The sequence below is a fragment of the Mobula birostris genome, chromosome 15 (genome assembly GCF_030028105.1).
Source record: "Mobula birostris isolate sMobBir1 chromosome 15, sMobBir1.hap1, whole genome shotgun sequence".
NCBI lineage: Eukaryota > Metazoa > Chordata > Chondrichthyes > Myliobatiformes > Myliobatidae > Mobula > Mobula birostris.
In genome coordinates, this window is record NC_092384.1 from 15,598,292 (window position 1) to 15,625,481 (window position 27,190).

A 27,190-nucleotide genomic window follows, 5' to 3' on the forward strand; every position below is an offset into this window, starting at 1 on the left:
TTTTAGCCTCCCATCAGCAACTCCAGCACAAAATGAAAGTCAATGGTTCAGTATGGGATGTGGAGACTGATGCGCTTTCGGATGAGGGCCCTACGCATGCTCTCAGGTGGACTTGAGAATCAGACTTTTTCAAAGAGCAAAGGAGTTGTGCCAGATGGTATTCATCCAGAAACCAATAGCTCTTAAATGTTATTTTTAAACAATTTTATTACATGGACATTTGCTGCTGGATTCGAGAGCTATGCTTCTTCGGTATATAAAAGAAAAACATTAGGGCAATCTTAAATCTCTAAAACATAATGCGAATGCCTTGCCTGATTCATTATTACAATCAGTACTTAGTGCAATGTTGGCAGATACAATTGGATATAATAAAACATTTTATTTAGTCACAATAAAGCAAAGTATTCAAAGATGCAAGCCTCCGTTGGTATGTAACAGTGCGGATCATTTCAATGTACTGTGTTAACCATCTCATTAACAAATATAAATGCATGCTTGTTTCAAGAGGCACTATTTTAGAGATACAAATAGGCAAGACAATTATAATTATGCAAATACTTAATACATTCTGCTCCTTGAAATGTGACTTGTGTGGAACTTATCATTGCTGACATAACAAATTACATCTTGTAGATCAAATACTGTTGTTTACAGAGATAAATCATGTTCCCCTTCAACTTAGTTTAGGGTCGGTATTGAATTGTGACTTTCCCCTGCTGCTGCTTGTAATTTAGTCTGTTGAACTACCCTTTTCTCTCTAATGTCCAGCCCAATGCTCGCACATATGTGGTGTTAAATTGTAGCTGAAAATCTCTTAACATTATGGATTCAGTTCCTGTGCATAGACTCCAGTCTAAAATATGCTTCAGAACTTTTAACACTTGTGTATAAATGTAAAGGAAAGTTGCTCTCTCTGTTGCATTGCAAAAGTAAGTACATTCCAAAATGATTCCTTTATAATGTGGCTTGAGGCACTGTCTTAAGTGCAAGTGGTTTATTTCAGAATCCATCGCTACTGCAAAAGCTGGAGAATGCATTAAATCCAAAGAAGTCATCAATTTAAAACTCCTGATTTATTTTCCGCTCTCACATTTACCACAGTTATACCCATTATAAAAAGCAAATGGAAAATGCAAAAAAAAAAGCAAAAATAGAAAATGCTATAAATACTCAGGAGGTCAGACAGCATCAATACAGACAGAAGCAGAATTAAGTCATTCTGATTTACAGTTCATCCACCTGAAAAGTCAGTAATATCTTTCTCTCCATAAATGCTTCTTGACCTGCTGGGTATTAAGAGCATTTTCTATTTTTAGTATGAAATTTTAATATTCTGGCTCTTGGTTTGGTAACGAACTGTTATTTAAGCTTTCAGGTGACCTAGGGCATTTTAAAATTCTTAAGTGAAGTTATAGTAAATATATTTTAATGCCATAAAATCTTTGATCTAGTAAATACGCTGCAATAAAATTATTTACCTGCATTGCTTAGGAAAACAAGACACTATAGGCTATCATGTAGCCATCATTATAAAGGTAGAGCTTCCTATCTACTGGGTTGTAATGAAGGCTTGCCACATTTGGAGAGTATTTGACAAAACGGATATTAAGATTTTTGGCCTCTTGATTAGTGATGGTGTCAAACATGTAAAATATTTCCTCTTCAATTTCACTGATATATCGAGTGGCATAAAGCACCCCACAGATCATAAAGGCATTAGTTGTTGATTTCTTAAAGAGCTTTGTTTTCCAGGTCTGTAACACAGTCATATTGATGCTGCTTATTTTACTCAGTACAATGTTGCCATAATTCTCTTCAGTGGCATAAATAACCCAGATCCCATTTTCATCCACTGAGAAATCTATGTCTGTGTAGCCATAACAATTGTAATAACAGTACGGGAATTTGTTTGAATGGCCAGCATTAGGAAGGTTCACATTAGTTATAACCTTTGTGTTAAGGTCAAATTTGCACATTTGTCCAGATTTATAACAGTTGTAATACAAAGACCCATTATAAACCACAACACCTGGACCCTGGATCGAATTGGTCGTGGTAGACGATGATGTCACCGTAAAATCTATATGACTGGTTACCATGAGGAAGTCTCTGTAAGAAGAGTAAGTTCGTACTGTATTTCCATAAATATTGGAAGAAAATAGTGCCACAACCCAGTACAATGTTGGACTTCCAGGCATTGAATCCATGCCCCATGCTCCATAAGGGTATGATGAACCATATGGGTTGATTTGTGCTACTAAAGGTCTGCTGATATTACGTAAAATTCCTTTAGTACAATTACCTGTAAGGAAGATAATTAATTATAGTTCAATTTTCTTTCATTTGTTTTGATGACTTTTCTTTAATCAATAAAGAGAATAAACCCTTGTTGAACCCATCGACCTCACCCCATATCTATCAATCCAGCTTAATTGAATTATTTGATATCATTAACCTTTACATCATTCCCCCTAATCATGATCTGTTCCTTTGTAATTCCCTTTAGACTTAATTCACTACCATGGTCTTTCCTCAGATTCAAATGCACATCACTTCTCCCATTGTTCACAACCAAACTCTCATTCCCATCAGAATGTTTCATTCTCATCAGATTCATAGATTTCTGTTACAGCATATTTAAATGTATAAGTTCATATGTGTTCATTTAACCAAAGGTTAGCAGTTCTGAGCATCTCACTTGTGAATACAGACGTACTAAACATCTGGAAGGCTCAACCCACCTCTGTCACTATCCTGGCCCAACAGCATCTGCTTTTGGTTTAGACTACACCTGGGTATTTAGAGACTAAACTTTCAAATTTTCTAATTATTACAAATTTGGCAGTATGACAACCAATGAGAATTATGTCAATCAATTAAAACAGGATGCAGCAGAATAACAAATAAGTGGCTGATGGAATTTAATACAGAGAAGTATGAAGTGTAAGGGCATGAGCCAATCTTGACTTTGTGGCACTGCTGAACACTGTATACAAAAACAGGATCTAAGGGGATTATGTGCATGTATCTATGAAGCCAAAAGCATGTATTGAGAGAGTAGTCGTTGAAGCATTTGGGATCTTGGGTTTCATGAATAAGGTTATTCATGAAATAAGGTTATTCATAATGATACATTATGTAACAAACACATGATTAGACTACTGTTAGAGTATTGGTCCAGATCTGTAGTCCTTGAGAGGGTGTAGATGAGAGTTACCAGAATGGATTCAAGGGATGAATGATTTTAACCCCAATGTTTTGATGGCAGGGTTATTGCCCCTGGAACAAAGAAGATTGTGGAGAGATAGGATTAAGGTGTAGGTATATAAAGTATGCAACAAAAATCTGTCCCAATTGTACAAGGTCAGAAGGTACAGATTTAAAGTTATGCCAAGAACTACAGGGGATATGATGACATACTTTTCTAGTGTAATCAGTGGTAATAGCCACTGATTAGATTGCTTTACAGACAGCCAATGTGGACTCAGTGGACATTATGGCTGCCCTTTCTACAATAAGACACGAACTCTTGTCTTCTTTTTCCCTCTCCAAATATGTTACCTAACATTTGAATTCCTTTTGCAACCAGGCTAACCAATTCACTGGTATCTTCCTACAGCCAAGAACTTTCTAACTCACTTTCAATCACACTGTCATTTTGGCTTCATTGGTAGTCATCTTAATTATGACCTCCAAGTCATCTAATTTATACATATCATGAGAAGCAAGAGCACTGAGTCTTAGGCTTCAGGTTAACTGTTGCTTTTTGCTGCTGCGTTCCCTTGGATCCCATCAGGCTTTACCTTCTTTGGCAAACACCTTCTAAAGGTCAAATTCACAGTACTTATATGTCAGTACTTTGAGATTCATTTTATCGCAGAAAAATTTTCACAGGAAAATAAAGACAATAGATTTTATGAAAAAACATAAACAACTAATGCACAAAAGAAGACAAAACATGCGAATCTAAATAAATAAATAAATAAATATTACAGAGAACACGGGCTGCAGAGCCCTTGAAAGTGGGTCTGTGGAATCAGTTCAGAGTTAAGGAGAGTGAAGTTATCCACACTGGTTCAATCTCCCTGTAGAATGCATCAAATATTCTAATGTCAACCACTTCATATATTCTGTTTAATTAGTCAGAAGTCACCAACTGTTCTTGATTAATCTGCATCTCTGTACATGTGGATTTCATCCTTTAGAATTTTGCCAGACTGACCTTATTGTTTCTATTTTGGTTATTGTCTTTTTAAACAATTTTACTTCATCAGAAAACCTCCAGTTCACTTTTAGCTTACTTATAGTCAAGGCACAATGGAAGTTATAGCCAAAACCTCCCTTTCTTCTTTAAAGAGACTGACATGCATTTTATCTGGCCTGGTGAATTGCCCACCTTTAAAGATGCACATCAATATTGAGAAATTCCCAACAGTGCTTACAGAGCCAGGAAAAGGTAAGCCCAGTTCATTCGCCGTCTGTGGTATACACATCATGCATCAGAAATTAAGAGTACTCTTTAACGTGCATCCTCCAAAAGGACCATGAACTTGTCGTGGCTTGGAGGTTTGCGTGTCTCAACAACCAGGAGCGCTATGTTGGCTGGAGTCAGGACCTTGTGCTTTGGCTCTTGGTCAGGTGACCCATGCCAAACAGGTCAAAGGGTAGAGGCCAGACTAAAAGTGGTCCATTGGTCCTGCAGGTTCAGGGATTTAACACAGGGTTAATAAACCTGACTGGTAAAACTAAACTATTATGAAAACAGCAATGAAGAATCCTTCCAGGTCTGAATACGATGGTATCCCTGAGGCTCTACCCGGGATTTACATGACTGACAGTAGTGAGAACCAAGAGGAAGCTACTGCCATGGTGAAGGAAGCCCTAAACACCACGAGAGATGGAGGACCTTCATTGCTGACCCAAATGCCAGAGGCATAACGGGCAATAAGTAAGTAAGTTTGAAGTGCAAGAACTCTCTGTTACATCCAGATCTCAATGTAATAGAATTGAATGTAGTTTAAATCTAAGTGAATTTGCTTGGTATTACAGATTAATGTTGCTAAAGTAACAAATAAGGTATGCTAGTCAGTGAACATGTAATCTCACCAATTTTGAATTTCCCATAAACAGAAGAGCTTTCTAATTGGTTCTTCATTTTCTTCAAGAGGTCTTTCATGTTCAATAAATTCTGTTTGTCATACTGCTGTAACCTCAGCACACTGCGATGGGAATCATCCAGCTAGATCAGAAGTTACGTTCATTAGAATGTATGTTTAACATAATGTATGTTTACTATATATTTACATTAGTACTAGCAGTTGATCACTTACTGTTAGGGGTAATGAACAGTCCATTATTAGTGGTAATGCATTGTTCATCTTTTTTTAAAGTTTTATTTAGAGATACAGCATAGTAACAGGCCCACTGGCCAAACAAGCCCATACCACCCACTTAACCACAAGATAGATCAGTATAATTAGGCCATTCAGCCCAGCTTTGCTGATTTATTATCCTTCTCAGCCCTATTCCCCTGCCTTCTCCCTGTAACATTTGATGCACTTACAAATCAAGTACCTATCAACCTCTGCTTTAAATACACTCATGTGACCAGTTAACCTAGTGATCAGCAGGTCTTTGGAATATGACAGGGAACTGGAGCATCTGGAGTAAACCCATGTGTTCACAGGGAGAACATACAAACTCCTGACAGACAGCAGTGGAATTGACCTCCAGTTGCTGGCTCTATAACAGCCTTGCACTAACCACTATACTATGGAAATTATGAGTAGTCTGTAGTGAACAAGCTGCTTATTATCAGGGTTAATGAACTGTCTGTTTGTTATTAGTGTTAAAGAATGCATTTATTATGAAGTATGATAACAAACTACCTGCTATTAGGTATGATGAAACTTCAATGTACTTAATATTATTAAAGATAGTGATCAGTCCACTTATTCATATGGATAATCACTAGTTTATCTATTATTGGTTAGAAACAGATGGTCTTAGAACCTTTAGCTATTGCTTTCCGGGAATCTAATGATATCAGTGGTGTTTTAAGGAGGGGTATTACCCACAAAGTTCCACTTTATGCTGATGATCTTTTGCTCTACATTTCTAATGTGAAGTCTTCTTTACCTTCCCTACTTTCTTTACTCTCCTGCTTTAGTCAGTTTTCAGAATATAAACTTAACTTTCATAAGAGTGAACATTTTCCTTTAAATAATTTGGTATTAGTTAATACTAACCTTCCATTTAAAATTGTAAGAAATCAATTTACTCATTTGGGCGTAACAATTACTAGGAATTACAAATTCCTTTTTAAAGAAATTTTTTTTACACTTCTGAGTTATGTTAAGAAGGCACTATCAAATTGGTCAGCCCTCTCTTTATCGTTGATTGGCTGAATCAATTCTATGCATTCAGGCCATACCTGTTTTTATTCCTAAATCCTTTTTTGATTCTTTGGATTCTATTATATCTTATATATGGAAAAATAAAATTTCTCAATTAAATAAAGTTCATCTTCAAAAAGCTAAAAAGAATGGAGGTTTAGCCTTACCCAATTTGAGGTTTTATTACTGGGCAGTCAATATACGGAATCTTACGTTTTGGTTATATTATATTAATGGTGAAGACTGTCCAGTCTGGGTTTCTTTAGAAGATAACTCTGCTGATAAACTTTCTATCATTTCTCTTTTCAGATCCTCAATTCCTTTACCTTTAAGTAATTTAACTGATAATTTTGTAGTTAAACACACTTTGAGGATTTGGGCACAATTTAGAAACTATTTTAGTTTATTGAGTTTTTCACTTCCCAGCTGCATTTTTAATAACTTTTTTTAAAACCTTCTATGTCTGATGTAGATTTTAAAGAGTGGAATAGATTAGGTATTAAGTGTTTTCATGATTTGTTTGTTGGAGATAGTCTCTCTTCATTTGAACAACTGTCAGTTAAGTATAGCCTACCGAGAACTCACTTTTTTCAATATTTACAAATTAGGGACTTCTTGTGTTCTCAAGTACATCCATTTCCTAAAAGTCCAGATAAAAATTTACTTTATATAATTTTTAATTTGAAACCCTTCCAAAATGCATCTATATCTAATATTTATGGTATGTTGTTGGGAATGAGAAATATTCCTTTAGATAAAATTAAAAATCTTTGGGAACAAGATTTACCGATTTCAATTTCTGAGGACACTTGGAATGAAATTTTTAAATTGGTTAATACCTCATCGTTATGTGCCTGTCATTCCCTTCTACAATTTAAAATGGTTCATAGGGCCCACATGACTAAAGATAAGCTGTCTCGTTTTTATTCGGATATATCTCCCTGTTCTCCCTGGAGAAGTTTCACTAATCTGTATGTTTTGGACTTATCCGAGTCTTGAAAAATATTGGAAGGAAGTATTCCAAATTTTTTCGGTGCTTTTTAAAGTAAATTTTAAACCTAATCTTTTGACTGCCTTATTTGGTATTGTTGGAGGAAATGATATTATTTTGGAGACACATGATTTGCATATTTGCATATTTCTCTTACAGCCAGGAGGACATTGTTGCTTCAGTGGAAGGATGCCACTCCGCCTACTCAAGCTCAATGGTTAAATGATGTTACATCATGCTTAAATTTAGAGAAGATTCGCTGTTCAATTTCTGAACCTAGAGAAGACTTTTTTTTTAACATTGTGGGGACCTTTTTCGAATTATTTTCAAAATCTTTGATTTGCTATTAAGCACAGATGTTGGCTAATAATATGCTTTACTATATGTTAAAGATTTTTTCCTTTTTCAAAAACCAAACAGCTGTTTTTTTTTCTGGTAATGGGTTTAGATTTTTTGCATAATAAAATTATCTCTTTTCAATATTATGTTTAAATTTAATTTATATGGATATGGGGTAATTACACTTCATCTGTGATTTCAATATATTGTAATCGATATATAAGTATAGAGTATATATCCTACTATACTCTGTATTATTTTATGTAAGAAATTAATAAAAATATTGAAAAAGAAACAGACAACATCATCAGAGGCGATGGGCTCACTATTCATTATTCTGGGTAATGAACGATCAAGGAAATAACCAGTATTTATCATTAATGAAATGCAATATTTATTATCTGCTGCCATGTTCTCAGTTGCTTATTCCATTATTGTCACTTTTTTTTGCACTACTACAGATTGTGCTACTGCCTTGCACATGAAGCTGCCAAACAAAATTTGATTCCGTGGTATTGCAGGTAAGATACTAGCATGGATAGACTGACTGGTAAGAGGCAAAGAGTGGACTTTCCTGGCTGGCTGCCAATAACTAGTATTGTTGCATATGGGTCAGTGCTGGAACAGCTTCTTTTTACGTTGTACGCCAATGGCAGAATAGATGGCTTTGTGACCAAGTTGGTGAAGGGCAGGAAATGTTGAGAAAACAGGGACCCTGCAGAAGATTAGGAGAATGGGCAAAGAAGTGGCAGATGGAATACAATGTGGGAAATGTCCGGAGATGGACTTTGGGAGAAGGAATAAAGGTGTAGACTAATTTTCTACAGTCTACACTTCCTGTATAAGGGAGAAAAGTCAAAAATCAGGGATGCAAAGGGACTTGGGAGTCTTCGTGCTGGATTCTCTAAAGGTTAACTTGCAGGGTGAGTTGGTAGTAAGGAAGACAAATGCAATGCTAGCACTTATTTTGAGAGGACTAGAATATGGAAGCAAAGATGTAATGATGATGATTCATAGGACATTGGTCAGACTGCACTTGGAGTATTGTGAGCAGTTTTGGGCCCCATATCTAATAAAGCTGTGTTGCCATTGGAGAGGGTCCAGAGGACGTAAATGAGAATGATCCCAGGAATTAGAGGGTTAATATATGAGAAGTATTTGATGGGCTCTGGGCCAGTACTTGCTGGAGTTTAGAAGAATCGGGAGGGGGGGGGGGAATCTTATTGAAACTTACCGAATATTGAAAGGCCTAGATACAGTGGATGTGGAGAGGATGTTTCCTATAGTGTGGGATTCTAGGACCAGAGGGTGCAGCCTTAGAATGGAAGAACGTCCCTTTAGAACAGAGATAAGGAGGAATTTCTGTAGTTGGAGGGTGGTGAATCTGTTTTATTAGGGGTATTGGTCTAATCACAAACAAGAGTAAATCTGCAGATGCTGGAAATCCAAGCAACACACATAAAATGCTGAAGGAACTCAGCAGACCAGGCATCATCTATAGAAAAGAGTACAGTCAATGTTATGGGCGAAGACTCTTCATTAGCACTGGAGAGAAAAAAAATACCCTTCATCAGGACTCCTTCTCCAGCTTGTTTATTATTAGAGATATTGGAATGACATTCAGCATTCCGTTTACTATTTATGATAATTAGCATGATCTATTATTAAGGACAATGATTGCTCTTTTTTTAGGAAAGCTAATAGTATTCATATTTGCTTCTTGGACAGATGGACAGTCTTTCTTTTTAGACTGTAATATTTCACCTTTCAAAAGTTTTCCAGGCTTACTTTAACATGCTTGCGTTCAAAGTGTGAGTCATTGAACAGACAGAGTGTGTGTCTGTGAGCCACCCTGATACTAATTATAATAAGGTGCTGTCAGGACTGGAGTGAAGTGATCCAAAGACAGTAAATGGACTCAATTTATTCTTAATCTCCTCCAGACATTTCTTGCTAGGATAATGAAGTCTAAGCTCACAGCCTTTTTCAGAACTCATCTTCATTTTCAGGCACATGGATGATAGAAAAATGGAGGACTATTAGGAGGGAAGGGTTGGAATGATCCCAAGGTAAGTTATAAGGGCAGCACAACATTATGGAGTAGTATTATGCTGTAGCATTCTATAATCTATTGAGGCACAAAAAGTAAACAGCTGGAAGAACTCAGCAGACTGAGCACCTTCTTTGGAGGCAAAGGAGATGCAACAACCCTTCACGTCGAGAACCGGCACGGGGACTAATCTTGAACTGAAACAATGACATATCCATTTTGTCTCCACAGATGCTGCTTGACCTACTGAATAAGTCAAAGAGTAATACAGCATGGAAGCTACTCATCCATGCCAGTCAAGATGCCCAACTAAGCTGGTGCAATTGACCTGCATTTGGCCAATATCCCCTAAACCTTTCCCATCCATGAACTGTACCTGTCCATAGTTAATTTTGCTCCAGATTCCAGCATCTGCAGTACCTTGTTTCTCCCTTCTTCTTATCAATTAATATATGAAGGCCAACCATTTAAGTTTAGACATGGTTAAAGAGAAAGTTAAATCTGTTCACAATAGGCAAATACGGCCATTTAAAAAATATTAAAAAATCTGATTGATCTCACCTCAGAGGCGATGTTTTGAAGTGCCTTAGTATTTGGTGAAGTAATCTTCTCCAACTCTGACTGAAGGTCCTTCAATTCCCAACGAAGGGGCCAGAAGTTCAGTGGGTGGTAGAGGCTCTGTTTCTGCACTGTGTCAAACTGGTTAATTCGAACAGTCTCATTCCGTATTTCTTCAGTGAACGCTTGGATCTTGGACTCAATAAATGTTATCTTGAAATTTACAACAGAGTTCAAAGAAAATTGCAGAAGTTCAGATTAAGATACATGGGATCCGCAAAGAAACGGGTTATTTTGATCAGAATTTGCTTACACATAGAACAGAGGGTAGTGGTCAATGAGATTTAATCATGCCTCAGTCTGACCACCTGAGAGACCAAGAGTCCTCCAGGCTCTAACTATCAGTTGATTATTTTCACCTGTATCTTGTTTTAGTTATCAGTGCACCCATGCCTAATTTTGTCTGTCTATTTAAGTTCCCTCTGTTGTGTTTGTCTTTTCTCAGTTTTGAGTTTATCTATCCTGTGTGTTTTGATTTGGCATCCTAGCCTGTGTTCTTGACTAATAAATTCACAAGTAAAGATCCTTAGCTCAATTAGCACCCTTGTCTCTTCTGCACTTGGTTTCTTACCCAGCGTTCTCTGGCTTTCAAGATACAACCCATCAAGTTTCCATCCAACCACTGCAAAGGTGGCCTAAATCATCTCCTTCCTCTCTGGCAAAACTCTCACCTGGGCTACAGTGCTCTGGGCGAACTTTTCAGGTTATGTTGATGTATCCCTCTTCACCAGGGAGATGAAGAGGGTGTTTGACCAGCCAGTCAGTGGATGCAAGGCAGCCAACCAACTTCCAACTTCGTCAAGGTACCCAAAGCATGGTTGACTATGCAATCAAGTTCCACACTCTAACAGTTCCAAGTAGTTGGATCACTGAAGTTCCATGTTCTTCTGTGGGTTACTAGGTGAAATTTAAGGTGAATTGGCAGCCAGAGACCCAGTTGAGGATCTCGGGATCTCTTGATACCTCCATCCAGGTTGACAATTATCTCCAAAAAGGAGGACAGAATGCCACTGTGAATCTTCTAGGGTTTCCAATCTCCGAACCACTCCAGCCTCATCATCTTTGGTGCAGTCAAGCACACCCCTCAGCTCCCCTCATCTTCCTCCAGAGGAGCCAATAGAAATGGGCAGAACCAGACTTTCCCCAGCTCAGTGGGACTGAAGAATAAAGAGAAAGTGCTGCCTCTACTAAGCTGGGCCATTTCCACTCTGCCTGTCTTGAGTTGTCGAGAAACATCTTGACCCATCTAGGGAAGGGAGGTCTGTGACAGGTTTAACCTTTCCTCCCAGGTCTGCTACATCTGGGCTTGTGCTGTCTACTCCCATCTTCTGGAGCAGACAACAACATGCCCTTCAAGCCTTTGTGGATTCTAGCACAATCGGCAATTTCATGGACCTCAGGTTAGCAAGACACCTCTGAGCTGCCTTGGCCCATCCCAACCAACTGATCACAGCCATGGGAAAACCTCTGGGCCCTGGGAGGATCTGTCACTTCACTGCTCCCATGAATCTACATATGGAAAAGCATACCGTGACTATCTAGTTCCATCTTATTCATTTCCTTGAGTTCCCATTGATCTTTGGTCAGCCCTGGTTATCCCTCCACAATCCACAAATTAAGTGGTCCACTGGTGCACTTCATGGATGGTCTTCTGCCTCTGCTGAGCTGTCCCAAGGTCCTCCCAAGTATGCAGACCTGCTTGAGGTTTTTAGTAAGAAGCATAATCCTGCCTCAGCAAACCTATGGCTGTGCGACTGAATTGAATCTGTCTGCTCTGAAGAAGACTCTAGTCCCTGTCAGCTCCGGAAAGAGTGGCCTTGGGGGAGTACATCTGCGAAGCCCGAATGCCTAGTTTTATCTGACCTTCCATAGCCCCTATAAGTGTGTGAAAAGATAATGGACTCTGACAATGTATAGATTATCAAGGCTTCAATCAGATTACAGTGAAGAAGCAGTACCCTTTGCCCACAGCCTTCGAGTTATTGCAAGGGACAATTATTTTTATTAGATGGGACCTCCGAAATACATGCAACCTGATCTGCATGCAGGAGGGCCATGAATGGAAGACCACTACTACGAACATCTTGTGATGCCATTCAGTTTAGTCAACACTCCAGTCTTCCAAGCCCATTCTCTGAGCAATGCTACATCACTTTGCCGTTGTGTACCTGGATGACATACTCATCTTCTCCAAGATCTACCATGAACACGTCCAACATGTTCAGAGGGTCCTTCAATGTTAACTCCAGGACTAACTATTCATCAAGCTGGAGAAGAGTGAGTTCCACATCTCCATAGTCTCCTTCCTCGGGTTTATGATCTCAAACGGAAACCTGTAGATGCACCCTAGCCATCAGGGATTAGTTGCAACCCACCATAATGAAGCAGCTCCAGCGGTTTCTGGGACTCACAATTTTTTTTTGGAAATTCATCCGCAACTTCATTTCCATTGCAGCACACCTTTCTGTCTGACTAAAGGAATCTCTGTCACCTTTTGGAGAAGCCAAGTTGCCTTTTCAAGAATTGGTTTTAAAGCATTGGTTCATGACAGCTCCCATCCTTGTTCTCCCTGACTTAAATAGTAGCCTCAGATGTTGGGGTTAGAGCTGTTCTTTCACCATATCCCTGTTCCCCCCCCCCCCACCAATCTGACCAAAAACTACATCCATGTGCTTTCTTTTTTTGGTGGTTCTCTCCTGTGGAGAGGAATTATGACATAGGGAATGGAGAGCTGTTGACAGTCAAATTAGTCCTGAAGGAGCAGAGACATTGGATGGAGGGGGATAAACAACCACTTGTGGTCTGGACAGACCACAAGTTACCAACCTATATTCAAAAGGCAAAGTGGTTAAATTCTTCATTTTAATTTATATTACCTACCATCCAGGTTTGAAGAATCAGAAGCTGGATGTCTTCTCCAGGCAGTTTGAAACACCAGACCTGTTCACCATTCCAGAACCCATCCTCCCGAGATCTGGGCTGGTGGTACCAGTCCATTGGGAGGGTGAGACCATCGTCAGGAGAGCACAACAACAGGAGGTAGCCCCAGGTAGTGGCCCACCGGATCACCTTTTCACCCCTAATTCTGTCTTTTCAGATGTGTTACAGTTGAGTCACACTTCACAGGACACACAGGGACTGCTCTAATGGTGACTGGGCACGAATGAGGATATCAAATCACACACAGCAGTCTGTCACATCTGCGCCCAGAACAAGGAACCCAGATTACATCCATACATCCACTGCCCATCCCTTCCCACCCCTGGTCCTGTATCTCCATGGACTTCATTACCCATCTGCACCATCACGAGGTAACACCTTGATTATAGTGGACTGGTTCTCCAACGCCTGCCCTTTTGTACCCCACCCAAGCTTCCCTCAGCTCAGGAGATGGCCAACCTTGTGCTGAAATGCACGTTTAGAGTACATGACTTCCGCAGATTTCTGTTTCGAACTGAGCCCTTTAGTTTACCTCCTTGTCCAGGAAGGCCTTCTGTCAGCTCAGTGGAGCTATGGTCATCCCCAACCCAATGGGCAGACAAAGAAAACTAACCAGGACCCTGGAGAAGACCATCAGGTGCCTTGTGTCGGGCAACTCAGCCTTCTGCAGGGACCACCACAGGATGCACGTAACACTCCTTGCTACTCTCCTACGGGTATGTCTCCCTTCGAGTGTCAGTTTGGTTATCCATGCCCCTCAGTTTCCCGAACACGGGTCTGAAGTGGGGGTCCCGTGCGCTGAACACCTGATCCAACATTGCTGACAGGAATAGAGGAATCCTGGGGCATCCCTGCTGAAGGCCTCTCTGCACCAACAGCTTGCCTGTTGAGGTGGCTGAGGCCTTTGTTCCATCTTGGTCAAAGAGTCTGGCTCTTCAATAAAGACCTTCCTCTGTGGGTTGAGTCTCGGAAATTGGCGCCAGTCTACATCGGACTGTTCATGGTTCTCCGTCAGATCAACCCGGTTATTTACCGTCTCTAGTTGCCACAGATCATGCATATCAACCCCACCTTCCACGTCTCCCATCCAAAGCCCCTTCTGTGCAGTCCGCTGGTGCCAGCCCTGAGACTGCCCTCGGCTCCTCACATTGGCGACGGTGAGCCAGGGTGACCTGTCAGCTTCTGGAATCTTATTGAAACATATAAGATTATTAAGGGATTGGACACACTGGAGGCAGGAAGCATGTTCCCGCTGATGGGTGAGTCCAGAACCAGAGGCCACAGTTTAAGAATAAGGGGTAGGCCATTTAGAACGGAGTTGAGGAAAAACTTTTTCACCCAGAGAGTGGTGGATATATGGAATGCTCTGCCCCAGAAGGCTGTGGAGGCCAAGTCTCTGGATGCTTTCAAGAAAGAGATGGATAGAGCTCTTAAAGATAGCGGAATCAAAGGTTATGGGGATAAGGCAGGAACTGGATACTGATTGTGGATGATCAGCCATGATCACAGTGAATGGTGGTGCTAGCTCGAAGGGCCAAATGGCCTACTCCTGCACCTATTGTCTATTGTCTATTGACTCCTGTATGGTTCACGGCCGGCTCCAGTATTTAGTGGACTGAGAGGGTTACAGCCCAGAAGAAAGGCCGTGGGTTCTCTCCCGTGACATCCTGGACTCACACCTGATCAGAGGCTTCCAATGTCACCACTCAGATCACCCTGGGTCAGATCGTCAGCTGCTGGGTGCAGAAGGGCGGACTCCTGTCATGCCTCAGTCTGACCACTTGAGGGTGCCAGAGGCTTCCAGGCTCCACGCTCCTGGTCCACTGAGTCTGTCTACTTTTAGTTACAATGCACCTGTGCCTCGTTTTGTCTATTTAAGTTCCCTCTATTTTGTTTATCTGCTCAGTCTTGGGTTTATCTACCCTGTGTGTAGTGATTCTCGACTCTTAGCCTCTGTTCTCTACTAACCAATCCACAAGAAATGATGTTTTGTTCAATTCCATCGTCGTCTATAGTCTCCTCTGCACTTGGGTTCCCCTGGTCTAAATCTCTCCTGGCAGTCCACCGGTTAAAGATATGGAACTTCATTAAACAAACCTGGTTCAAACCCAGCCTATTAACCACTCCTGTTACAGATTTATTCTGTCTAGAAGTCTGTGACTAGTTGTTTTCCCCATGGATCCATACTGAGGCCTCAGCTGTTTGTTTTATTTATGTTGACCTAGATGAAGATGTAGACATGCGGCTCAGTGAATATGATACAATACAAAGGTTGTTGGTTTGTGGATTTCGCAGAAGATTGACAAAGGATCCAGCAGGATGTAGATCAGTTGCAGATATGGACAGAGAAATGGCAGGCGGAGTTTAATGCACCCAAATGTGAAGTGTTGGACAGATGTAAAGAGAACCTTAACAGTGTTACCTGCAGAGGAACTTGAGGTTCAAGTCCATAGTTCCATGAAAATGGTTACACAGGTTGGTAAGGTGGTAAGGAAGGCATATGGCATGCTTGTCTTTATTAGTCAAGGAATTGTGTTCAGGAATCAGGAAGTTATGTTGCTGCTTTACAAAACTCCAGTTAGACCACATCTAGAGTATTGCCTTTATTTCTGGACATCCCTATTATAGGAAGGATACTGATGCTTTGGAGAAGGTGCAGAAGATGTTTACCAGTACTGCTGCCTGGATTCGAGGGCACGTGCTAATAAGGAGAGGCTAGACAAACTTGAGTTGTTTTCTTTGGGGCAGCAGAAACTGAGGCGAGCTCTGATAGACTTTTGGAAGAATGGGAGGCATAGATCTGGCTAACAGCTAGCATCTTTATTGCCAGAGTTGAAATGTATAATACCAGAGGGCATGTGTTTAAGGTGAGAGGAAGTTTTATTACACATATAGTGGGTTCCTGGAACGTGCTGCCCGGGGTGGTGCAGCAAGCAAATATGATAGTGGTGTTCAAAAGGCTTCTTAAGGTACTGCACATATAAAATGGAAATATGTGGAGGCAGAAGGGAATAGTTTAGTCGAGCATTTGATCATTAATTTAATTAGTTCAGCACAACACAGTGGGCTGAAAAGCCTGTTCTGTGCTGTACTGTTCTATGTATGTTTTTAGGCACAAGGAAGACCTCAGGTCATGGGGAAGGGAGATGGGTTGAAGCACAACATCTGGGCTCAATGGCAAATCTCATTGGAAATCTCAAGTTGCAAGAATCAGAAAGGGAAGAAACTTCTAATGAGGCAGAGAGTACATTCAGTTAACAAGCCAGGGTCAACCATTTACAGTTCGTAGTTTAGAAGTATACCTAAAGAGGAAGGTCGGTTGACAATCAATAAAATGAAAATTACTGAACACCATTCAACTGATGGATCAGTAGCTCAGATTGTCCTCATTTTCCAGTGACTGATGAGTTACAAAGTAAATCAGCACCTGTTACTCCCGTCCAATGGTTCCTCTAATTTATAATGACCAGTGTGCAAAAAAATTTAGTGCTGTGCAATTTCTTGCACAATGGCAACAACATGTGCGCACTGAATAATCTCTTCAATAAAAACAGCATAAACAAGCCAGTTCTAATGTCTGCAGACAAATCATTGCGAATTCCACGTTGTCAACACTGTCCACATCAGAAACCGGAGAAGGAAATGTGATTATGCACGATCATGAAATATACTTAACATGCCAATGAGGTGGAGGGCAACAACCTTTTGTGCACAGTTTAAATTCTTTTGCTCGCTAGTAGGAAATGAAATGTGTGTGTGCACACCTTCGAGGGAAGAGCCCCATGGTCTTTTTTTGGAGCCTCACTGATATGGAATCTCTTTGCTCTATTGCTGGGATCACTCTGAAGTGGAGACCTATGGTCCTATTTCCAGGGTCTTATTGTCAGATTCCTTTCCTTTGTTGCTGGGATTTTGTTGTGCATGAGTCCTGTCCCACTTTACCACAAAGTTACTAACAGGAAGTCCCTTTGCAACTCCCTGATTCACTCTTCGTCTCAACTACATTGTCACTTGATTTTCCCAGGCCACCAACTCTTTTGCCTCATCCCTACCTACCATTCAGCAAACTAAACAGTCCTTCCTGGAAATGCAAACTCCTTCTTGTATATGAAGACCTCACTTCACCTGCCCTATTTAAATTTTAGGATGCTTGTATCTGCATCTTATCGTTTGGAATGGTGGACTTCTGCACCTCAGTTTTGATTAAGGTTATTTTACCTGAAATTTTAATTGTTTTTCTTTTCACAGATGCTAACTGACCTGCTGAGCTCTTCCAGCACTTTGTTGTTATTTTGGATTTCTAGCATCAGCAATTTTGTTTTAATATTCCTGTGTTTTGCTGTCTGGCTGAAGGAGTAATGTAATCTACACTATGTACATTCTTGATTAATGATTGGGTGTCAGTGACTTTCTGTTTGGGTGAATGCATCTTAACATCTGAGTGCTGTTTTCCTGGTAAATGGGTGATGGTGTATGTCTCACTGTCTGGGTGAGTGGGTGATGCTCTCTGTCTCTCACTGTCTGGGTGAATGGATGACATTCTGTCTCACTGTCTGGGTGTGTGGGTGATGCTCTGTCTCTCACTGGGTGTGTGAGTGACATTCTGTGTCTCACTGTCTGGGTGTGTGAGTGATGCTCTCTGTCTCTCACTGTCTGGGTGTGTGGGTGATGCTCTCTGTCTCTCACTGTCTGGGTGAGTGGGTGACGCTCTGTGTCTCACTGTCTGGGTGTGTGGGTGACGTTCTGTCTCTCACTGGGTGTGTGAGTGACGTACTGTGTCTCACTGTCTGGGTGTGTGGGTGATGCCTCTGTCTCTCACTGTCTGGGTGTGTAGGTGACGTTCTGTCTCTCACTGTCTAGGTGTGTGAGTGACATTCTGTGTCTCACTGTCTGAGTGTGTGGGTGACGTTCTGTCTCTCACTGTCTGGGTGTCTGGGTGATGCTCTCTGTCTCTCACTGTCTGGGTGACGCTCTGTCTCTCACTGTCTGGGTGTGTGGGTGATGCTCTCTGTGTCTCACTGTCTGGGTGTGTGGGTGATGCTCTCTGTCTCTCACTGTCTGGGTGTGTGGGTGATGCTCTCTGTCTCTCACTATCTGGGTGATTGGGTGACGCTTTCTGTGTTTCACTGTCTGGATGCGTGGGTGACGCTCTGTGCCTCACTGTCTGGGTGTGTGGGTGACGTTCCGTCTCTCACTGTCTGGGTGTGTGGGTGATGCTCTCTGTCTCTCACTGTCTGGGTGTGTGGGTGACGCTCTGTGTCTCACTGTCTGGGTGTGTGAGTGATGCTCTCTGTCTCTCACTGTCTGGGTGTGTGAGTGATGCCTCTGTCTCTCACTGTCTGGGTGTGTGGGTGACGTTCTGTCTCTCACTGTCTGTGTGTGTGGGTGATGCTCTCTGTCTCTCACTGTCTGGGTGTGTGGGTGACGTCCCGTCTCTCACTGTCTGGGTGTGTGGGTGACGCTCTGTGTCTCACTGTCTGGGTGTGTGAGTGATGCTCTCTGTCTCTCACTGTCTGGGTGTGTGAGTGATGCCTCTGTCTCTCACTGTCTGGGTGTGTGGGTGACGTTCTGTCTCTCACTGTCTGTGTGTGTGGGTGATGCTCTCTGTCTCTCACTGTCTGGGTGTGTGGGTGACGTTCTGTCTCTCACTGTCTGGGTGTGTGGGTGACACTCTGTCTCTCACTGTCTGGGTATGTGGGTGATGCCTCTGTCTCTCACTGTCTGGGTCTGTGGGTGACGTTCTGTCTCTCACTGTCTGTGTGTGTGGGTGATGCTCTCTGTCTCTCACTGTCTGAGTGTGTGGGTGACGTTCTGTGTCTCACTGTCTGGGTGAGTGGGTGACGCTCTGTGTCTTACTGTCTGGGTGTGTGGGTGATGCTCTCTGTGTCTCACTGTCTGGGTCTGTGGGTGACGCTCTGTCTCACTGCCTGGGTGTGTGGGTGACGTTCTGTCTCTCACTGTCTGGGTGTGTGGGTGATGCTCTCTGTCTCTCACTGTCTGGGTGTGTGGGTGATGCTCTGTGTCTCACTGTCTGGGTGTGTGGGTGATGCTCTCTGTCTCTCACTGTTTGAGTGTGTGGGTGATGCTCTGTGTCTCATTGTCTGGGTGTGTGGGTGATGCCTCTGTCTCTCACTGTCTGGGTGTGTGGGTGATGCTCTGTGTCTCACTGTCTGGGTGTGTGGGTGATTCTCTCTGTCTCTCACTGTCTGAGTGTGTGGGTGATGCTCTCTGTGTCTCACTGTCTGGGTGTGTGGGTGTCGCTCTGTGTCTCACTGCCTGAGTGTGTGGGTGATGCTCTCTGTCTCTCACTGTTTGAGTGTGTGGGTGATGCTCTGTGTCTCACTGTCTGGGTGTGTGGGTGATTCTCTCTGTCTCTCACTGTCTGAGTGCGTGGGTGATGCTCTCTGTCTCTCACTGTCTGGGTGTGTGGGTGACGTTCTGTCTCTCACTGTCTGAGTGTGTGGGTGATGTTCTCTGTCTCTCACTGTCTGGGTGTGTGGGTGACGTTCTGTCTCTCACTGTCTGGGTGAGTGGGTGATGCTCTCTGTCTCTCACTGTCTGGGTGTGTGGGTGACGTTCTGTCTCTCACTGTCTGAGTGTGTGGGTGATGTTCTCTGTCTCTCACTGTCTGAGTGTGTGGGTGATGTTCTCTGTCTCTCACTGTCTGAGTGTGTGGGTGACGTTCTGTCTCTCACTGTCTGAGTGTGTGGGTGATGTTCTCTGTCTCTCACTGTCTGGGTGAGTGGGTGACATTCTGTCTCTCACTGTCTGGGTGAGTGGGTGATTCTCTCTGTCTCTCACTGTCTGAGTGTGTGGGTGACGTTCTGTCTCTCACTGTCTGAGTGCGTGGGTGATGCTCTCTGTCTCTCACTGTCTGAGTGCGTGGGTGATGTTCTCTGTCTCTCACTGTCTGGGTGAGTGGGTGATGCTCTCTGTCTCTCACTGTCTGGGTGTGTGGGTGATGTTCTCTGTCTCTCACTGTCTGGGTGAGTGGGTGACGTTCTGTCTCTCACTGTCTGGGTGAGTGGGTGACGTTCTGTCTCTCACTGTCTGGGTGTGTGGGTGACGTTCTGTCTCCACTGTCTGGGTGAGTGGGTGATGCTCTCTGTCTCTCACTGTCTGAGTGTGTGGGTGATGTTCTCTGTCTCTCACTGTCTGGGTGAGTGGGTGATGCTCTCTGTCTCTCACTGTCTGAGTGTGTGGGTGATGTTCTCTGTCTCTCACTGTCTGGGTGTGTGGGTGATGTTCTCTGTCTCTCACTGTCTGGGTGTGTGGGTGTCGCTCTGTGTCTCACTGCCTGAGTGTGTGGGTGATGCTCTCTGTCTCTCACTGTTTGAGTGTGTGGGTGATGCTCTGTGTCTCACTGTCTGGGTGTGTGGGTGATTCTCTCTGTCTCTCACTGTCTGAGTGCGTGGGTGATGCTCTCTGTCTCTCACTGTCTGGGTGTGTGGGTGACGTTCTGTCTCTCACTGTCTGAGTGAGTGGGTGATGTTCTCTGTCTCTCACTGTCTGGGTGTGTGGGTGACGTTCTGTCTCTCACTGTCTGGGTGTGTGGGTGATGCTCGGGGCACACCACCATCTGGGTGAGTTCCATCTGTTAATCTGCTCAGTTTGGTACTCAGCAGAGTGAAAGGCCACTCCCGTTCCATTAAATTGTCCATATATTACTTGCAGTTTAGATGTAAATTACTGATATAATCAATGAAAATTTTAAAAATCTGTAATAAAAACAGACAATGCTGGAAACATTTAGTTGGGCAGGCAACAACTGTAGAGAGAGAAATGGTTAACACTGTACGTATAAGATTTCCAATCAGACAATCTACTGTAGGCATACAGTGGTTCTGGGTGGAATTGTCAACAACTGGGTCCAAACTCTGCATCAGGACCACTTGCCTCCAGCAGGTTGTTTGTTACTCCAGATTCACCATTGATCAGATCTTCATGACCGTCTTTGATCGGAAACATTAACTCTGTTTCTCGTTCCACAAATGCTGCCTGACCTGCCAAGCGTTTCCCGAAGGTTCTGTTTTTTTCCCATATAAGCAAAATATTATCTGGTTTTTGCAACATTTGACTTTTGGATTTTTGCAAATTCCACAAGATTGGTTAGGCAATGGACAATTTGTTGTAACTGCAGATCTTCAGTAAAATTTGTTTCTAGTTATGAAATGAGGGGCTTTGTCAGTGTAAGGCTCCGGTAGTTATTTCATTTAGAATGCACCATGACCAAGAAAGGAAGGAAGGCATGCAGAGGAAGATAACCTGCTAATGGGGAAGATAAATGGAGAATGAAGAAGAGAACATCTCTCTCTCTGCCATACTCCAGGGTTAGTGTTAGTGAGGCGTTGGCATGCTATGTTGGCACTGGAAACATGGCAACACTTGCGGGCTGCCCCCGGCACATCCTTGGACTGTGTTGGTTGTTGAACAAGCGATGCATTTCGTTGTCTGTTTCGATGTTTCAATTTACATGTGACAAATAAAGCTAATCTTTTTTTAATCATTAAATTGCTCCAGCAACAGATTCTTCTCTGTTGGTGCTTGAGGTATTATATTCAAATATGGTAAGTCCGTTGTCCGTTGGTGCACAAGGGAGATTACAGATATATAGTGAAAAAAGGTAATGTAATGTTCATGGACTGTTTAGAAATCCTATGGCAGAGGGAAAGAGGCTGTTTCTAAAACGTTTATGTGAGTTTTCAGGCTCCTGTACCTCCTTACTGATAATAGTAATGAGAAGACAATTGCAGAGGGAGATATGGAGGCCCTGGGTTTGAAGCTTATTGATTAGTACTGAAGGAATGGTAGTATTGAATGCTAACTTTCGTCAATAACCAGCAGCCTGACTGAGGTATTTCTGTCGTCCAGCTGGTCCAAGGCCAAGAGGAGAGCCAGTGAGATTGCATCCACTGTAGGCCTATTGTGTCTGCAGGTTAGTAGCTTGGTATTCGGCCACTATGAGTTGCCCACTATCAAGGTCAGTGGTAGAATCCGGGGAGACTTGAGGAGAATGTGCGGAGAATAAAATGGGATTAGCATAAGCGGATGCATGGTGGTTGTTTGGCATATGATCGGTTGTGTGAAGTTGACTTCACCAGAATGACAAAGGGTACCAATAGTTGATCCCTTGGTGCTTTGATAATGCTGCATAACAGCTCAGGGAAGCAGTTGAAAGGGATTTTGTCCCTGCACATCCACCTGATTGTTGGACTGCGATCTTGTGGAATCCACGGTGACAGTGTCACCTGATTTCCCATGCAAAATCAAAATGGCTGTTTCATACCTTGGCCTATGTCATGATCTGACGGCTCCTGATTTCAGTGTTCAACCACCATATATTTATTTTTAAATCTAAAGATACAGTGCAACAGAACCTTCCGGCCCTTTGAGCCATGTCAGCCAGCAAGCTGGAGAAGAATTCTGCAGTAGTCAGCCCAGTAGGCCTCAAGAAATTCTGTGAGTCTGCTGTATGCTATACCACTTCTCTATGGTAAAATCACAGTCGATCAGTGAGCAGATGCAGAGGAGGAAGCACCGTGACAGTGTGATCTTTGTGTGACCAAATATCCAACTGTGGAATAGGCATATCAACAAAACCTCTACCCCCATGTTTCCTTCTCTCTGTTGCTGACCACCACAAAATCTGTTGACATCAGTGCAAAAATTAAAAGCAGCACATAAGTACTAAAATCCAAGACAATTTTTACATATCAAAACATATCTTGCAAATTTCAACTAATCACCCTTATCAATTCCTTCAATTTTTCTCTTTCTTTGCCCTTACCTCCCCATACCCTGCCATACACTGAGATTGCAAAGGGAGCTGAAAAAGGCGTAGGTAATGACGTAATTGTAATGGGGGCCTTCAATATGTAAGAGGATTGGGAAAATCAGGTTGGTATCAGATCGTAAGAGAGGGAATTTGTTGAATGCCTACAAGATGGTTTTTTAGAGCAGCTTGTGCTTGAGCCGAAGGTTATCTTAGATTGGGTGTTGTGTAATAACCCGGATCTTATTAGGGAGTTTAATGTAAAGGAACCCTTAGGAGGCAGTGATCATAATATGATTGAATTCAATCTGCAGTTTGAGAGGGAGAAGCATAAACTCACATGTATTTAAATCGCAATGGAGTAAAGGGAATTACACAGGCATGTGAGAGAAGGTGGATTGGAAGAGGATACTGGTGGGGATGATGGCAGAGCAGAGGTGGCTGCAGTTTCTGGGAATAGTTCACAAAACGCAGGATAGATATGTCCCACAAGGAAGAAGTTCTCAAATGGCAGGGGTAGGCAACTGTGGCTGACAAGGTAAGTTAAAGTGAGTGGGAAGTTGGATGATTGGGAAGCTTTTAAAATCCAACAGAAGGTAACTAAAAACACTATCAGAAGGGAAGAGATGAAATGTGAGGGCAGACTAGCCAATAATATAAAGCAGGATAACAAAAGGTTTTTTTCAATTATATAAAGAGTAAAAGAGAGGTAAGAGTTGATATTGGACCACTGGAAAAAGATGCTGGTGAGGCTGTAATGGGGGACAAAGAAATGGCAGATGAACTTAATGTGTACTTTGCATCTATCTTCCCTGTGGAGGACACTAACATTGTGCCAGTGGTCCGTGAGTGTCGAGGAACAGGAGTGAGTGCCATTGCAATTACAAAGGAAAATGTGCTAGGCAAACTGAAAGGTCTTAAGGTGAATAAGTCAGCTAGGCCAGATGGACTATATCCCAGAATCCTGAGAGAGGTTGCTGAAGAGATAACGGATGCAATGGTCATGATCTTTCACTTAATTCTGGCACAGTCGCAGATGACTGGAAGATTGCAAATGTCACTCCACTCTTTAAGAAGGGAGGAAGATAAAAAAATTATAGACCAGTTAGCCTAACCTCAGTGGTTGGGAAAGTGTTGGAGTCTATTATTAAGGATGAGGTTTCAAGGTACTTGGAGACTAATGACAAAATAAGACAAAGTCAGTATGGTTTCTGTAAAGGGAAATCTTGCCTGACAGATCCATTAGAGTGCTTAAAGGAAGCAACAAGTAGTGTGGATGAAAGAGAGGCAGTGGGTGTCATGTACTTGGATTTTCAGAAGGCATTTGATAAAGTGGCACACATGAGGCTGCTTAACATGATTAAATCCTATGGCATTACAGGAAAGATTCTGGTGTGGATAGTGGAATGGCTAACAGGAGGCAGTGAGTAGGAATAAAGGGGGCCTTTTCTGGTTGGCTGCCAGTGACTAGTGGTGTTCCTCGGGGGTCAGTATTGAGACCGCTGCTTGTCAATGACTTAGATAATGGAATTAATGACTTTTTGCAAAGTTTGCGGGATGATACAAAGTTAGGTATAGGGGTAGGTAGTGCTGAGGAAGCAATGCGATTGCAGCAGGACTTAGACAAATTGGAAGAATGGGCTAAAAAGCGGCAGATGTTGGGAAATGTATGATAATGCATTTTGATAAAAGGAACAATAGTGTGGACTATCATCTAAAGGGGAAAAGGTTCAAACATCAGAGATTCAGGGGGACTTAGGAGTCCTCCTACAAGACTCCCAGAAGGTTAATTTACAGGTTGAGTCTGTGGTAAAGAAGGCAAATGCAATGTTAGCATTTATTTTAAGGGAAATAGAATATAAAAACAAGGAGATAATCTGAGGCTTTTTATAAGACACTAGTCAGGCCACACTTAGATTATTGTAAACAGTTTTAGGCACCATATCTTAGAAAGGATGTGTTGCCAGAGGAAGTTCGCGAGGATGATTCCGGGAATGAAGGGGTTAACATATGAAGAGCGTTTGGCAGTTTGGGGCCTGTGCTCACTGAAATTTAAAAGAATGTGGGCGGATCTCATTGTAACCAACCTAATGTTGAAAGGACTAGAGAGGGTGGATATGGAGAGGATGCTTCCTATGGTGGGGGTATCCAGAACTGGAGGGCACAGCCTCAAAATTGAGGGGTGACCCTTTAGAACAGAGGTAAGGAGGAATTTTTTATCCAAGAGGTAGTAAGTCTAGGGAATGCTCTGCCACAGGCTGCGGTGGAGACCAGGTCCGTCCACATATTTAAGGCAGAAGTTGATTGTTTCTTGATTGGTCAGGGCAGCAAAGGATAAGGCGAGAAGGCAGGAATATGGAATTGGGTAGGATCCGGGATCAGCCATGATGAAATGGCAGAGTAGACTCAATGGGCTGAATGGCCTAATTTTGCTCCTGTATCTTATGGTCTATTCTGCTGGTTGGTGGAAGGCTGCTAACAAAATGCTTTTCTCTCAGTTATGGCGGACTCTCTTCCACCCTCTGAACCAATAGGAACAAAAGGAAGATTGGAAGAGTGTGGGGTTACCCTTGTTACGCCATGCCCACTTGGACAAGTTGCTTTGTTTCCTGCACTGACTCAACAAGTTACGAAACGGAGATTTATAAAACATCAATGCCTCATTTAAAGCAGTGTTGGCTAGCTTCACCTAATAGTAATTACGCCCAAAAATAGATGCCCCGTGCTGGTGCATGCATCTTCTTACTGGCATTTATTCACCTCTGATAACCTCTCTTGCATTAAGCTGGAACAGTTCTGTGAAAGGTCTTGCAGCTTATTGAATCTTTCAACTGGAAACTCCCAGTCAGAAAATTCCACTTTGCAGACACACTGATTCCCGTTCTTGAGCACGCCGTGAACCCGCTGGTTTTCCCTTCCTGAGACCTGCTAAACACAATATTTAATTGCTTAATAATGTGCTTCCCACTACAGTGTCCCCATACAGGAATATTGCCATACAGAACTACATTGTGGCCAATTTATTAGGTACAGATGCTTTCAGCCAGACGTGGCTGGCCTGCTGAGTTCCTCCAGCATTTTGTGTCTGTTGCTCCCTTAACATTTTCTAATGAGCGCAGTGGTATCTCTCTGTCTTGACTAATACTGTACTCCTTTCACATCTTCCTATCAATGAGCAGGGTTCAATTCGCATTATAGAAGACCGCTCCTTGTCACAAAAACTGGCCGACAGAACAACCAAGCTGTCCAGGGCGACAGTCCGACCGCACAATTTAATGAAGCACCCAAAGGACCAAGACTTCCGTGAGAATAGTGACTAGTTCAATCCCCACCTTGGCTCTTGCCGAGGTGAGCCATTCGCCGCCGCTTGGTTATTAAAAAAAAACCCTGACCACGAGGCACGGTGCCAAGGAACGGGGATCCTGTAAGCACACAAACAAAATGCTGGGAAGAACTGTCTCGGACCGAAACGTCGACTGTTTACTCTTTTCCATAGATGCTGCCTGGCCTGCTGAGTTCCTCCAGCATTTTGTGTGTGTTGCTTGGATTTCCAGCATCTGCAGACTTTCTCTTGTTGGCGATCTTATAATCACACTCCCGGCTGGAGTTTTTACGGCGGAAAAAATGAAAGGCGAGGCAAACCGAATGGCGCCACAGTTGGTAGAGCGGACAAGGCAGGGTGGTTACGAGGAGTAAACTAGAGGAAGGGTGGTGGGGCGGGGGGGACGTGAACTGAATTTTTAAAGGGGGCTGCCAGGGTTGTAAAGGTAAGGAGAAGAGAAGAGAGAGAAACAAACTACTTGAGGCACTCAGCAGATCAGGAAGCATCGGTGCAAGGGAATGGACAATTGATGTTCGGGTCGAGACCCTTCAAGGTAAATCCAGCTTACAGATAGTTATCGTGTTTACAAGAAGTGAGTAAATTTGGGTAAACCATTAGTGCTACTCACGGCAGAAGTAACGACTACGTCAGGCACTAGGAGAGAAGCAATCGTCAGGTATAAGACAACCATCCTGAGATGTCCACCGCAGCCCGCACTGGCTTTCACTTGTACACAAAATGCCAGAGAGGCGGGGACAAA

The 27,190-nt window shown here is 42.6% G+C and overlaps 1 protein-coding gene across 2 annotated transcripts; it reads right to left on the minus strand.

The window, feature by feature from the left end:
- Positions 1-362: 362 nt before the first annotated feature.
- Positions 363-27,178, minus strand: LOC140210235 (olfactomedin-4-like). Of its 2 annotated transcripts, none has more exons than XM_072279112.1 (5): positions 27,059-27,178; positions 25,869-26,033; positions 10,340-10,549; positions 5,110-5,242; positions 363-2,305 (listed from the first exon to the last, which is right to left on the minus strand). In XM_072279112.1, the coding sequence occupies exons 1-5, from the start codon at positions 27,119-27,121 to the stop codon at positions 1,491-1,493; spliced, it is 1,386 nt and encodes a 461-aa protein (XP_072135213.1). In that variant the 5' UTR covers positions 27,122-27,178; the 3' UTR covers positions 363-1,490. The 2 variants fall into 2 exon arrangements, with proteins under 2 accessions (XP_072135213.1, XP_072135212.1); XM_072279111.1 differs by having other exon boundaries at positions 25,869-26,036.
- Between the last annotated feature and the right edge of the window lie 12 nt (positions 27,179-27,190).